Here is a 13,037-nt window from a genome sequence, read left to right on the forward strand (position 1 = left end):
TATCCAGTAGTCTAATGAGACATGAGACACTTGATCATGCCAAAGGAAAACCGGAGCAACTGTTAATGAAACTCAGCGAGGGAACAAATTGATACTCTTAAAATGAGAGTGAGGACGGAGCAGGCAGAACCTTCAATCATGAAGGTTTGGGCTGTCACAACCAGACTGAAACCTCCCTTACTGTGCACTACATTACAAATACAGTCTTTTTTATGTTTATTTACATTTTTATGAGAATCTAGATGAAGTGTCAGTCAGACAGACAGACAAATATATATATATATATATATATATACATATATAATATATAAATAGAATATATATCCCTCCATAACCTGATCTCAGAACAGCAATTTGTCCCTGTGGGGTAGGATGTTATAATTTAGAAGCCACTAGTGGCAGCAGTGCGCCATTGTCTCTGGAAACTATAGCTTTCCCTCCTGCCGTTGCCTCTAAACCACATCCACATGTTGCACTGTGACAGTTGTGTCGCTGATTTTGCATTTGGGTTTTGATTTGTTGGACATCCTGACCACCATAGTAAAAGGTGCAGTAGAAAGGAAAAATAGTCCTTCATAATTAACAATAATACACGGCTGCTTCATCCACAGGTGATTCAATTTATTATTATTTCCTTTGAAGGATTCTTTGCAGCATAGGTTGTGTTGTCAGTGGAAGGACCTGTCTGCAACAAACAGGTTTTGTGGAACAGCCAAAACTACTCTCAAAAGGTCCACTCTGCTTTATACCAAGCTCAGAAGAGGAAGCATCCGTTCACTTGATTTATTCTTCACTGAAAGGTTATAATGTATTGTGTGTGCCAAAATAATTCTGCCGACTGCACCTTGAAGTGGTTTCTGGGGTGTTGACATTGATTTTTTTTAAGGAACGGCTCCCAGATGTATGTATTTAAATATCAAGACAATATAAACGCTAGAGTTTCCTGAATAAAGAAACTTGTTGGAATTAAAACAATACCAGAAAAAGCAGGAGTTAGCTGGTGAGTCAGCTGCAGAGTGCGTTGCACACTCAGTAATGTGAGCTGAGTTATAGATGGAAAGCCCAGAGATACATATCACATATGTGTAGTGTCTGTTGTCTGTCGCCACCAGTGAAATAGATTAAGACGACAGCTGAGGCAACACACTGGGTCTTCCCTCATTATTGAGTACATGTACAGTATGTGTGTGTGTGTGTGTGTGTGCGCGTGCATGCCTGTCTGTCTTTGTGTGTGTATATAAATGTGTCTCAAGCCAGGGGAATCCCGGGGACAGAAGTGGGTGCATGACTTCAACACGTGGATTAGCATTCTGTCTCTGATGGGAATAACAAGGCCCCTTTGACTGTTATCATGTGTCTCAACGTGTGCGTCTGAAGCCGTGTTCGGATTGCTCAACGTTGACCTCACGGAGAGAGTCCGTACAGTTTGTCTCATGTGTCCGGTCAGTGAATGTCGTTGTATTTTGGTGGTTGAATTAGTGTAGAGTACTGTCAGTGCGTTTACATGTTAAAAGTAGGATTTTAGTCGGACTAAGACTAATAATAATTTTGGTCTTCTTAATGTCATGAAAACATGTTAGTCTGACTTAAATCAAGCTAGTCTTAGTCGGACTAACATATTTGGATAATACGATTAATAGTCCGGTTACTTCTGCATGTAGGCCTATACGCTTAGTCGGACTGCAGTTGGACTTGGTGTTCTGTGTACGCACCACAGTTTCCTCTCCATTCTTTGACCCACAATGGCGTCGATAAGACACAAATGCCTTGGACTGATAAGGAGACATAGAGAAGCACTGCATGATCCATCTCACCGGCCATGTCGTCAACAGGAAACTGATTCAATACGCACTAGTGATACAGCGCCACCTACAGAAGCGGAGTCAGACGCACACGGCCAATAAATATTTCACGGCCAAAAAAACATTCTCCTCCGCATGTAAACTTGCACTCTGCAAGTTCTCTGATTGCCTGTTTTAGTTGATTAAAACGTGCATGTAAAACGTACTGACAGACACAACGCGTCCTGTACATGTTTCCATTCATTTCTTTCAACAAGGCTTTTGTTGTGAAATATTTGCAGGACCAATGCTGGTAACTTATTAAATATTTGATGACGGATGTAAATGGTGGCTGATGGACATGGCAAGCAACAACTCACTGTTGTCTTTTTAATGTTAGGTGTCAAGTATATTATTATTGATTTAATATTAAGTGGTAATTAACAAATGAATAACTTGAAGGTGCCATATGTAAGAATGTGGCCAAAAACGGTTATTACATTGAAATTCAAAATACCGAGGTATTTTAGGTTTCATTTTCTGACGTAACTGGCAACCCGTGGTTGCTTGGCAGCTGAGACTCTACTGACTGCAATGATTGGTAGACGGCGGTAGGTGGCGCCACATGCCAAAACATGATTTCAAAACATAAACATGAATTGCAGTCTGCAAAATATATTTTTTTAAGCAAATATTTTGTCTGTACTGTTGTTGTTGGTGAGTTCAGTTTGTTATATGAACATTATTCCCGAGTCTCTGTAACATATTAGGAGGATTTTTATGGCCAGTTGATTTAGATTTATTACATAATGCACCTTTAATTATAAACCACTGAACCACTTAAATCCTTTATAATGGTAGTCTTTTTGTAAAGTGGTAGTAAAGGCTTGCAAACATTCACTGATTGCACCCCCCCCCCCCCCCCCCCCACCTGTATTTGTTGTGACATACTGTAAATGACTGCCATGCTTCTGATAGAGTTTGGTGAGTATCATAAAAAAATGGAAAACTCTGAAGTTCATTTTATATCGGACATCAAACCTTAGCCCCTGGGCTCTGCCTCCGATTATAGTTTGTGTCCTGTAGCTGCCTGGCTGGGCTTGCCGAGGCCTTTTTATAGTAGTAGCCTTCTCAACACCGCAGCACAAATGTAGGGATAGGGTTACACATGCCCTTAGACACAACAAGATACACGCTTAACCACTTTTATGTATGTCCATGTGTCGAACAACGTTTTACTGTACCGTACTGCAGCATGAAGGCACTGTCAGAATGAGAAGACACCTGCAGACACACACCTGCACACACACACTGCTAGGAGTCATTGTATGGCTTCTCTCGCTTGTTAGACACAGCAGCAGTGTTGCATGTTGACGTCTGTGTTGGTGTTAGAGAGAAAATGAGACAGACAGATGCTTCAAGTTTCACTTGTGTGTGTGTGTGTTTGGGGGTGGAGGGTTGGTGTCTGCATGCACAGGACGCTCTTTGGATATCCACTGTCTACCTCCCCCTGATTGACGATCTCCATCAGACAGCGTGACCCTCTCCTTGCTTCTGTTCGTCTGTCTGTTTGTTTTGTTGTCCATGTTTCTGTCGGTGTTTCTGCTCGACTGAACGATCTGACTGGCACAGAGCAAGGACGAGTAAGAATGTCAGCCTCCCCAAGCACCTCGAGCGGCTTAGAGGTCCTGCTTTCTGCCCTGCAGGTAGGATCTTCTTTATATTTCAATTGTGTTCTATTTTACACTGAATTCTACAGTTTTTACCCGTTCAGTTGATTTTTACATGAATGACATAAATTGTAAGTGGTGCAGTTTTTGATATTTATCATGAAATGATCAGAATCTGTTGGTCCATGCAGATATTTGGGTATTATATTATAGTATGTTCACAAATAGTTTACCTTTTGCATTATATAGTGAGAGGACTAAAACATCACTCTCAAGCAGAGTTTAAAATACTTTTGTATTGAAAAACAATTATTTTAATAAAGATGACAATCAAAAAAATAAGTAAATAGTGATGGAATAATCATGGAAACTAGTACAGATGTAGGCGCAGAAATCATTGTAAGACAAGCTTAATTTAAAGGTGCATTATGTAATAAATCTAAAGCAACTGGCCATAAAATCCTCCTAATATGTCGCAGAGACTCTTGAATAATGTTCCTATAACAAACTGAACTCACCAACAACAACAGTACAGCCAGAATATTTGCATTAAGAAAAATCTTTTGCAGACTGCAAATCATGTTTTGAAATCATTTTGGCATGTGGCGCCACCTACCGCCGTCTACTAATCATTGCAGTCAGTAAAGTCTCAGCTGCCGAGCAATCCGTGAAATATGCATATTCATACTTCCGGTGTAAAAATGATCGCATGTTGAGAAAAGGTTCTTGCTGTAAAAAACAAACAACCCTGTAATTTAAATGTCACAAACCTGCGTGTTCAGAGGTAGGACATATATTTTAATCTTTATTTATGATTTATGAAATCTACTTTTCATCGTTTCACCGCACCACGTTGACAATGGGAACAAGCTTTCATATCCTCCACTGGTTCTCAGTAACTCATACAAACGCCACCTTTTCAACAATAACAATAAGTTATTGCTGATATCAGATACCTGATTTGCAGAACAACAAAATTCATGAAAAAGTTAGTTAGTATTTATCGATTCAAGTATAAACCGACCGACAATATTATTATAATGATAATATTATTAACTTTTCCTCAATGTCAACATAGAAACTGCTCTATTTAACTAGAGGACCTGTTGAGTCGCTGGCTTATAACAACCCTTAGCTACTGTTATAGTATTTCCATGTATCAACAAAAAAGTGGCTGACCACAATCTGACATTAATCCCCTTTTCTCTGCATGAGGTGTAACTCAGCTCTGATCATGACAGATGACATTAACACCAGTTTCTACATGCTCTTATATATGGGTCACGACTGTTATGATGTTGCAGTAAATACACATGTATTAGTCACAGGAAAGTGAAGAGTGAGATAAGGTGAATTCTTTGAAGGAAAGAAACATAAATAATATTATGCACACTCACAGAAAACACACACGGTTTAAGTTTGAAGTGCATTTGACCTGGACTGACATGATTTGTCATGACATGTTTTTTTTGTTTTTTTAAATCAAAAACAAACAAACAAATGACTTGAAATTAATTAATGGCATTATTTATAAGGTCATGTTTTTTTTAGATTACATTCCTGCTTTGGGTTATTGCTGTATCAAAGATATCCAATGTGCATCAAACCTGATCCAAATTGCGCACGCTGTATATCGGGTTCTCATGATTTGGTTAGTGGTTGACACTCGAGCCTTAGGAAGTGAGCTGACATAAAAATAATAATAACACGACACATCCTCTGGTCTCCCATCAACAGTCCAGGAGGAAACGTGACTGCAATGTATAGGATCACACCACAACTTTATCTGTTGTGGTTTCCAATTCTTAATTACATTACGTTTAAAAATATGTTTACAGAAATGATCACTCTACATTTAAGTTTTAAATCTAATTGTGTGTATTATAGATTTATTTACAGTCAATTTAGTCTTAAAAATCTGAATTTCCTTGTCTGTGAAATGGAAAGTTGAGGCTGCAAATTTGACAGATGTAGAAAGATGGCTCACTTGTACCTGTTTGTCACCCATTTTCCAAAGTCTTTTCTTCTAAATGTTTTGCTTCACACGTCCAGCTATTTGCTCTCTATCTAATGGCTCTGTTCCTTTTTGCTTAAAGCATGTGTTGGTTCATCAAAAACACAATGGTTGCTCAGCACTTTTGGTATATTTAGAAGTTGCCTTACTCATGGAAACGTCTGCTCTCAGTTCTTGCCCGTCGTTTTAAAAATGGCAGAAATTTAAACAGGGTTTTAGGCAACATCTCAATTAGCAGACTGCTGTACTCAGTTGACATCTGAGCTAATGCAGCAACCTTTGATACAGTTGACCATTCTATCACTCCCCAAGCTCCAGATCAGCTGTTTTCACACATGCGCTGAAGTCTGGACATTCTATTTTAAACATAATTGGATATTCTTTTCAGCACGTGTCAAAATCTGCTGTAAAGTGTTAATGAAGAAAATATACGATTTAAATATATAATTGCTTGAATTTGCACATACATCTCAATCCCCACTAATGACCTGCCGAGACTATAAGATAAGACTAAAAAATAGAAAATAGGAGTTTGTTGTTCACTAGGATGACCAGTAGTAAACATAATGATTCATGCTTGTGAATTTCCTATTTTTCAATATATTTTTCAATTTTTCAATTACGTCTTCAAGTGTGTCGAAAACATGTCTCTCTTGTGGGCAGCAAAAATATGGTTACCAAAGTGATGCCAATTAGATACCATTACTACTCTGAGCGCCTGGGCAGTCATAAAGTGGCCTTTGAACAGTTCGTAAACACTTCTCTAAGCGCTCAAACAACTAACACATGGGTTAAGGCATAGGTCCAAACAAAGACAATTAAATGGTTCACAAGTCTTATAATTCCATTTCATGGAAAAAGAGCATTCTGTTCCACTGCTCCATTCTGTTGCATTAATTCCTTTGTTTCTTTATATCAAAAGTTTAGATACACCTGGTCATTTAATGGTTTTTCTTTATTTGTATTATTGTCCACTCTGTAGAACAATACTGACGACATCCAAACTATTTCCACTGGACTTATGTAACTTATGGAATTATGTTCTAAACACAACTAAAATATGTTTTATATTTTGCCTTCTCTCTGCGGTCCAACTCGTCCCAAACCAGTGATTGTGCACTCCATCACTTTCCTCCTTGGTCATATATAGCCTTGAATTGTCTCTGGGGCCATTGTCCTGCTGAAAAACAAATGATGGTCCCACTGTGGTGCTGTGGTGGTCATGCTGGTTTGAATAAATCAATCAACAGAGTCAACATTGACCCACACACATCACACCCCCCTCCTCCTCCATGCTTCATGGTGGGAACCACTCATGGAGAAACCATCCGCTCACCTTTTCTGCGTTTCACAAAGACAAGGCAGGTTCACCTGTCAGACCAAAAGGGCAGATTTTCACTGGTCTCATGTCTGTTCCTTTTATTTCTTGGCCGAAGCAATTCTGTTTTTGTTGTTCTTCTTCTTCTCTGCAGCAATTCAGCAATACAGGTCTGATTGACTGACTTGAACTCTGTGAAGCACTGATGTGGCTGTGTGGATGGATGGATGGATGGATGGTGTTTGCAACTGGACTTGAGGATTTTTTCAAAGTTCTTTTCCGGACTAACTGACCTCCATGTCTTAAAACAACAATGTACTATTGTTTCTAATTATTTAGTTGAGTGGGTCTTGCCATATAGAAGCAACTAGCAACTGTACAGAACCAACCCTACCTGTGTATAACAAAACCAATAGTCTCAAACACATTAAGAACAGACACCTGTAAACCATTCCAGGTGACGACCTCATAAATCAGACCGAGGGAACGACAGAAGCATGTGAAGCTGTCATCAAAGCAAACCATCTTCCATTGTTTTGTTTGATAAATGATAAATCTACAACATCAGTGCAATAACCTTGCAGTCTTGCTTTGACACATAATGACTTTTTTCCCCGGGTAGTCATGTCACTTGGCCCTATCTGAAATCTGCTGACCGAAACCGACAGTGTTTTTTTTGGCTGCAATGGTAAGTGTAGGGTTGTCTCTATTTAAACAGGCAGATATTTGGCCTCCCATACAAGCTGCCCGCATGCAAATATGGTACGCTCTCTGTGCCAGGCAGATAGTTGGGCGCTGCATGATGTCTTTTCATACAACACACACACACGGGGGGAGATGTTTGGCTAGACCCCCAAAAAATTGTGTTTAAACTGCAGAATTTAATCAGCGACACACTGTCATCAGCTGTATCAACGGACCTTCAACCATGCTGAGAGTATCTAAATCAATCTGGACGAGGAAATCCTGTGGGAACATTAGCATTTCATCAGCACGACAGCGAAATGCGATATCAGATAAGCCAGTGTTAACCTAAATTGACATTTTCTGTGGAAAATGCTCAACCTTTTTCTCAGTCACTCACACAGACCCTCGGGGCCAGTGGTCCCCATTGTGATGGGTATTTGCCACATTTAAAATAAATAAATAAATAATAATAACTTGAGTGAAAACAAAGAAGGAAAAACTACTTTGATACAATGTGGGAGGTTGGTGGCTGTCATGCCTTTATACTCAACATGATGAATGGTAGAAAATGAATGCATATTTCTTTGTGTTTGTGTTTCTGCAGAATGAAGGGGATGTGGAGAGCACCTTGAATATCCTCAATGTCCTGGATGAACTTCTGTCAGCCGGTGTGCCAACTACTATCAGCTCTTGAGCACTTAACTGAGAGAGCTAGAAACTTGAGTCGCAAACATCTTTTATCTTATTTGTTGAAATCCTCTTCCAGTCTTCAACAAATAAAGTTGCCTAGAGAAGAAAAGAAATCGGGCAATGCTGTGCTAAACATGACCTGGTTATTTTGTGCAGCTCATAGTGTTAAGGGTCCAGGGTGTAAGGATTGGCGACATCTGTTGGTGAAACTGCAGACTGTAACAAACAGAAAACTCCTTGCTCACTCCCCCTTTCTCACATGTTACTTTACCTAAAGTACAAGGCCGTTGTGAAGGTTCTCAGTCATCTGGTCTTAGACGTCTTCAGGAGCAAGCAAACTGCAATTCCTTTGAATTCTCTTCCAGACTTGTAGACCCCATTTTTAACCTCATAATGTAACATTATTTTACTGAAATGGTCAATTTAGTATCTCTGGAGCAATTCGGTTGTGATGTCAGTGTGTAACCTCCGATTCTGTCTCATCAGGTACAGATCGGCGCATCAAGTATTTGATCAGTAAAGGTGGCAGTGAGGCCTTGCTAACCTTGTTGGTCAAAACGGGCCGCAGTTTCTGTCCCAACTACACTATTCTGCTGCCACTGCTGCACCTGCTGGCGAAGGTTGGACACAGAGGTGAGGAGTCATGAAATGTTAGGTTTAGTATTATTTATAACAAGGCTTTTCAAAGTCAATGGCCAATCTTAGACACTCAAATTTTTTTCAAAACTTTTTGGACGACATAGTATAGTATGTCGTTTTTTGTCAAATTTTGGACCAGAAAAAATTTCAGAAAATTTTGGAAGACATAGTATAGTATGTCATGTTTTTCTTTAATCAAATTTTGGATCAAAATTGTTTTCTCAAACCTTTTTGGACTACATAGTATAGTATGTCATTTTTTTGGTCACATTTTGGACGACATGGTATAGTATGTCATTTGTGTCAAATTTCGGACCAAAATTTATTTTTCAAAAAACTTTGGACGACATAGTATAGTATGTCGTTTTTGTCGAATTTTGGACAAATATAAAATGTAACTATGCTCAAGTGTGCGCCTCTGTGTTTGTGCAGACAAGCGCATTGGTATAAAAGCAGAGGAGGCTGAAGCTGTTCTGCTGACCCTCAATCTCCTTAAACACAATACCAAACATGCCAGGAGGGCTGCAGCCTGTCTCTGGGTCATTCAAGTGTTTTCGTCATCAGGTATCGACACTCAGTTACGCAGATGCATGCTTTCATTAATACCAGCTTTGGAGACTTGTTTCAACTTAAGAATGTATGATGTTGCACCTCACACACAGATGGCATAATAATCAGCAATAAAGGGGCTGTGAGTGTCTTCTGTGCCAGACTGCATGGAGTTCTCTCACACACACACACACACACATGCATCATCAAATTAAATGATTGATTTTTTTAAATCAAAGGAATGGGCAAGAACGAAACAGTAATCACAGCGAAACAAGACATGTGTTAATCAACTCAAGGCTGAGATCAGTTACAGCTTTATATTTAAACTCATTGTGTCGATTCTTCTCTGGAATTTCCAACATTTTCATGTGTTAGAATTCAGCGTGACAGTTTGTTTTGTGTTTCGTTTAGTTTCGACAGCAAACCTCATCGGAGAAAACCATGGACTGGATGTAATCTTTCACTTCATCCCTCAGTATTCCACCACACACCTGCACACCATCAAGTTTGTATACTTTAATACATCACTACTAACCTTCTCCTTAACTCAGAACATTTTGCCTCAAATATTTGAGAAATGCTACCATTTTACAAAAGGGTATACAATACAATAGTAATGGAGACCATGGCTGCAGTCCAACACCTCCAGGTTTGCCTACCAGCCTTCACTTGGCAAGTGTCAGTTACTGATGGAGGCGATGGACCCTGGCTGACCCATACCATTAAATGTAATTCTATTTCTAAGAACCCCAGAAGTTGACCCCAGTGACTTGTTTATTTATATTTTGGCAGGTTATGGATCTAAAATTAGAATCAAGTTAGCTAGGCTTGTTCCTATGCTGTATCACAAAGTGGCTGTGCTAGCTTATCCCGCACGCAAACTTGCGGCACAGCAGTGTTAAAATCATAGTTGAATATAAACACATTATTGTCGTCATACATGCTGAAACCATACACAGGTTTTTCTTTTTTTTTTTTTTACATTTTACAAAAACAGTCATCCACCTTAATGAGCTCAAGAATGATGGTATTTGGCTCCATTAGCAGAATCTTCCAGTAGAAAGCGTGGAGCATGTCAAGAGCACCACGAGTACTGGATCTGTCTAGCACCATGCCAGGCATACCAACCCTGGAGCAGCCACAGCCTCCACAAGGGGCGTGAGGGAATCATATGATCTGACACGGCAAATTTCTGTCCTTCAACATGAGTTTGCTGTATTCATTCCATGTATAATCCAGTTTCCAGTGACTAGAATCTCGATTTCCAACTGCTACTTTAGACATTTTTTATATTTTTTAAATTGTGAAGCTGTGAAATCCTGGGTCTTCATGAGAGCATTGAAGAAAGATATATGTTATTTCCTCAGTGAGTGACAGTAAGGCGACCGTTAGACATGCTGGTTGGCTACTGTCCACACTGTTAAAGTAGTGAAGTCAATTAGACTGCCCAAAGCAGGACTACTAAATCCATCATCTACTCTCAACTGTCAACAGCAGTTAATCTTTCAGTCTCATCTGTTTGAATGCAAGGCACTACATTATTTTTTTATTATCCGCTACTGTGGAATGCAAAGAGGATGTTTTACTATAAATGCAATTCCACAAAGCAGAGTTTTGCAAATGAAAGGATGCGTGACGGCTCTGTAGGTATCATGATATTGTTTACAACATAAAACTGCAATAAGCAGGATCACTGGAAACATAGCTGATTATTGTGGGATGGCAGCTCCCTGTTGAACACGGACAGACGCTCTTTATTTTAATTGTTGTCAGACGACCTTAGGCAATCTGTCCATATCTGAAAGGCTCTCTTTAAGTCTTTCTGGTTTTTTTTTTTGTTTGCAGTGTATGAGGTAATTTGCTGGTGCTGTAGTAACAATTCGGCACCCAGAGTGGGTGTGGTGGAACAGCCAATACTAGCACCCAAGGTTATCATGGGAATCACTGATAAATAATCACTGACAAATAATCAGTGCCCCTATGTTCCTTAAACACCCTTGAAACTTTCCCTTAGGCAAAAAAGAAAAAGAAAAAAGCAAATCAGCTGTAGTCTTGTTTTCCGTAATAAATTATGGTCGCTTGTTGGGTAAAGGCCAGTTGGCCTGACCTGGCAGTGACAATGACCTCCATCTGAGGAAATGGGCAGTGAAAAATTGTCTGTCAGCCACATGGCTGCATGCCACCCAAAATCTAACACCATGTTCAAACACCACTGGATCCAGCCATAAATAGTTTCTTTTATAGCACGACTCTTCATCTATCTCACATCTGATAAATACTTCTCCTGTTTTTTGGTGACATCCTGAAATGTTGGTCTATCTATCTTAAAATCAGCACCGGGAACATCGCTGTAAAATCCATGAGTTTAATTATTATTTTTCCTTTCAATGTGGATTCACATGGCCGACACTCAAGATGTCGGAGCTTCCAATTTACTCAACAAGCTGGGCGATTAGTTGTTACTAGTGTGGACGATGATTTTTGCTGTCTTGCTTTACTCTCCTTGTCCAACTTCCCTCCAATGTTGCCTTGTTATTGTCCAACCCATTGTGTGTTAACTCTCCCCACTCATAGTCTTCTGAGCTGAGTTTTACCCTGTGTTTTTGAGAAAGCTGGAAAGCCTTTCCAGTTCAGTTTTCAAATGTGCGGTTAATAAAAAAACAAAACACCTTCTTTGTTCCCATAATTGCTGCATTTGAATCCTTTCTTTGCTGAAAACACAACATCCAGGAGCTCGATAGTGAACACCAATGGTGACCGCACTGATTAAATGGCTTTTAAGTCATTGTTTTTTCACTATAGGTACATTTTATTCATAGCCTGACAAGCTTATAATACTTTGACAATATCAGGCATTTGGATTGTTTTTTATAAAAGGATGAAACTATTAGAACTTGACTATTTTAGACAGACACAATGCAACAAAAATAACTGGTTAATAATAATGAATAATACAATTTTGAATGTTACTTCAGTGAATGTCATTCCCTAGTGCCCTAAAAATTGCACATATCTGAAGAACTCATTTGATTTATGTCGTCATGTCTCTGTATTTATCAAAAATATCCATATTAACTGCTCTGTCTTCTTTCTTTCTTTTTTTTTCAGGGCAGCAATCAATGCCTTCGCAGCTCTGCTGTCCACAAGTACGTTTTTTATGACTTTGTTTATTTATCAGCAGACCATAATGCATGCGTTATCATCAATACCATCATTGTCTCTGTGCAACTCTGGCAGTATTTTATCATTCAGTCAGTTGTATTGTATTTAATGAATAACTGCTGATGTGCTGTAATCGTGCATCACCTTTTTTTTAATGCCATTTATAGAAACTGTTGTGTCCAGTGAAATAATAATTAGTCCAAACATGTTAATTGTAAGATGCAGACCTTTCTATTCAGGTGTTTGACATCATTTATTAATTTAAGTGTTCGGGTGTTTCGTTTGTTCCCGTGTTTGTTCCTGAAGGGGTCACTGTTGCACTATTGTTTATAGTCCTGTGGCATTTGAGCTAAGCAAGTGATGAATCTGTCTGGAACTCAGTGGGCCTGCATGTGAATGTGTGCGCCAATTTGCACAGAACATCAAGGGGAATATGTTCACTTATAAAGTAGAACATTCAGATGAGCTTGTGTTTCACTTTGATGTATCATGCAAGTTGTGAGGTGAACATAAAAGCTGTAATT

At 39.2% G+C, this 13,037-nt stretch overlaps 1 protein-coding gene across 1 annotated transcript in view; it reads left to right on the plus strand.

Annotated features, from left to right (window-relative positions):
- Window positions 1-3,302: 3,302 nt before the first annotated feature.
- agbl1 (AGBL carboxypeptidase 1) overlaps window positions 3,303-13,037 on the plus strand; it is a 33,817-nt gene continuing 24,082 nt past the window's right edge. The window contains exons 1-6 of the mRNA XM_083893999.1: window positions 3,303-3,487; window positions 8,075-8,138; window positions 8,647-8,793; window positions 9,232-9,363; window positions 9,763-9,856; window positions 12,460-12,497. Of these exons, the coding sequence (XP_083750125.1) occupies window positions 3,431-3,487; window positions 8,075-8,138; window positions 8,647-8,793; window positions 9,232-9,363; window positions 9,763-9,856; window positions 12,460-12,497 (532 nt within the window). The 5' untranslated portion in view covers window positions 3,303-3,430. The remainder of the gene's footprint in view (window positions 3,488-8,074; window positions 8,139-8,646; window positions 8,794-9,231; window positions 9,364-9,762; window positions 9,857-12,459; window positions 12,498-13,037) is intronic.

Source organism: Microchirus variegatus (genome assembly GCF_963457635.1).
Source record: "Microchirus variegatus genome assembly, chromosome: 8".
NCBI classification, from domain to species: domain Eukaryota; kingdom Metazoa; phylum Chordata; class Actinopteri; order Pleuronectiformes; family Soleidae; genus Microchirus; species Microchirus variegatus.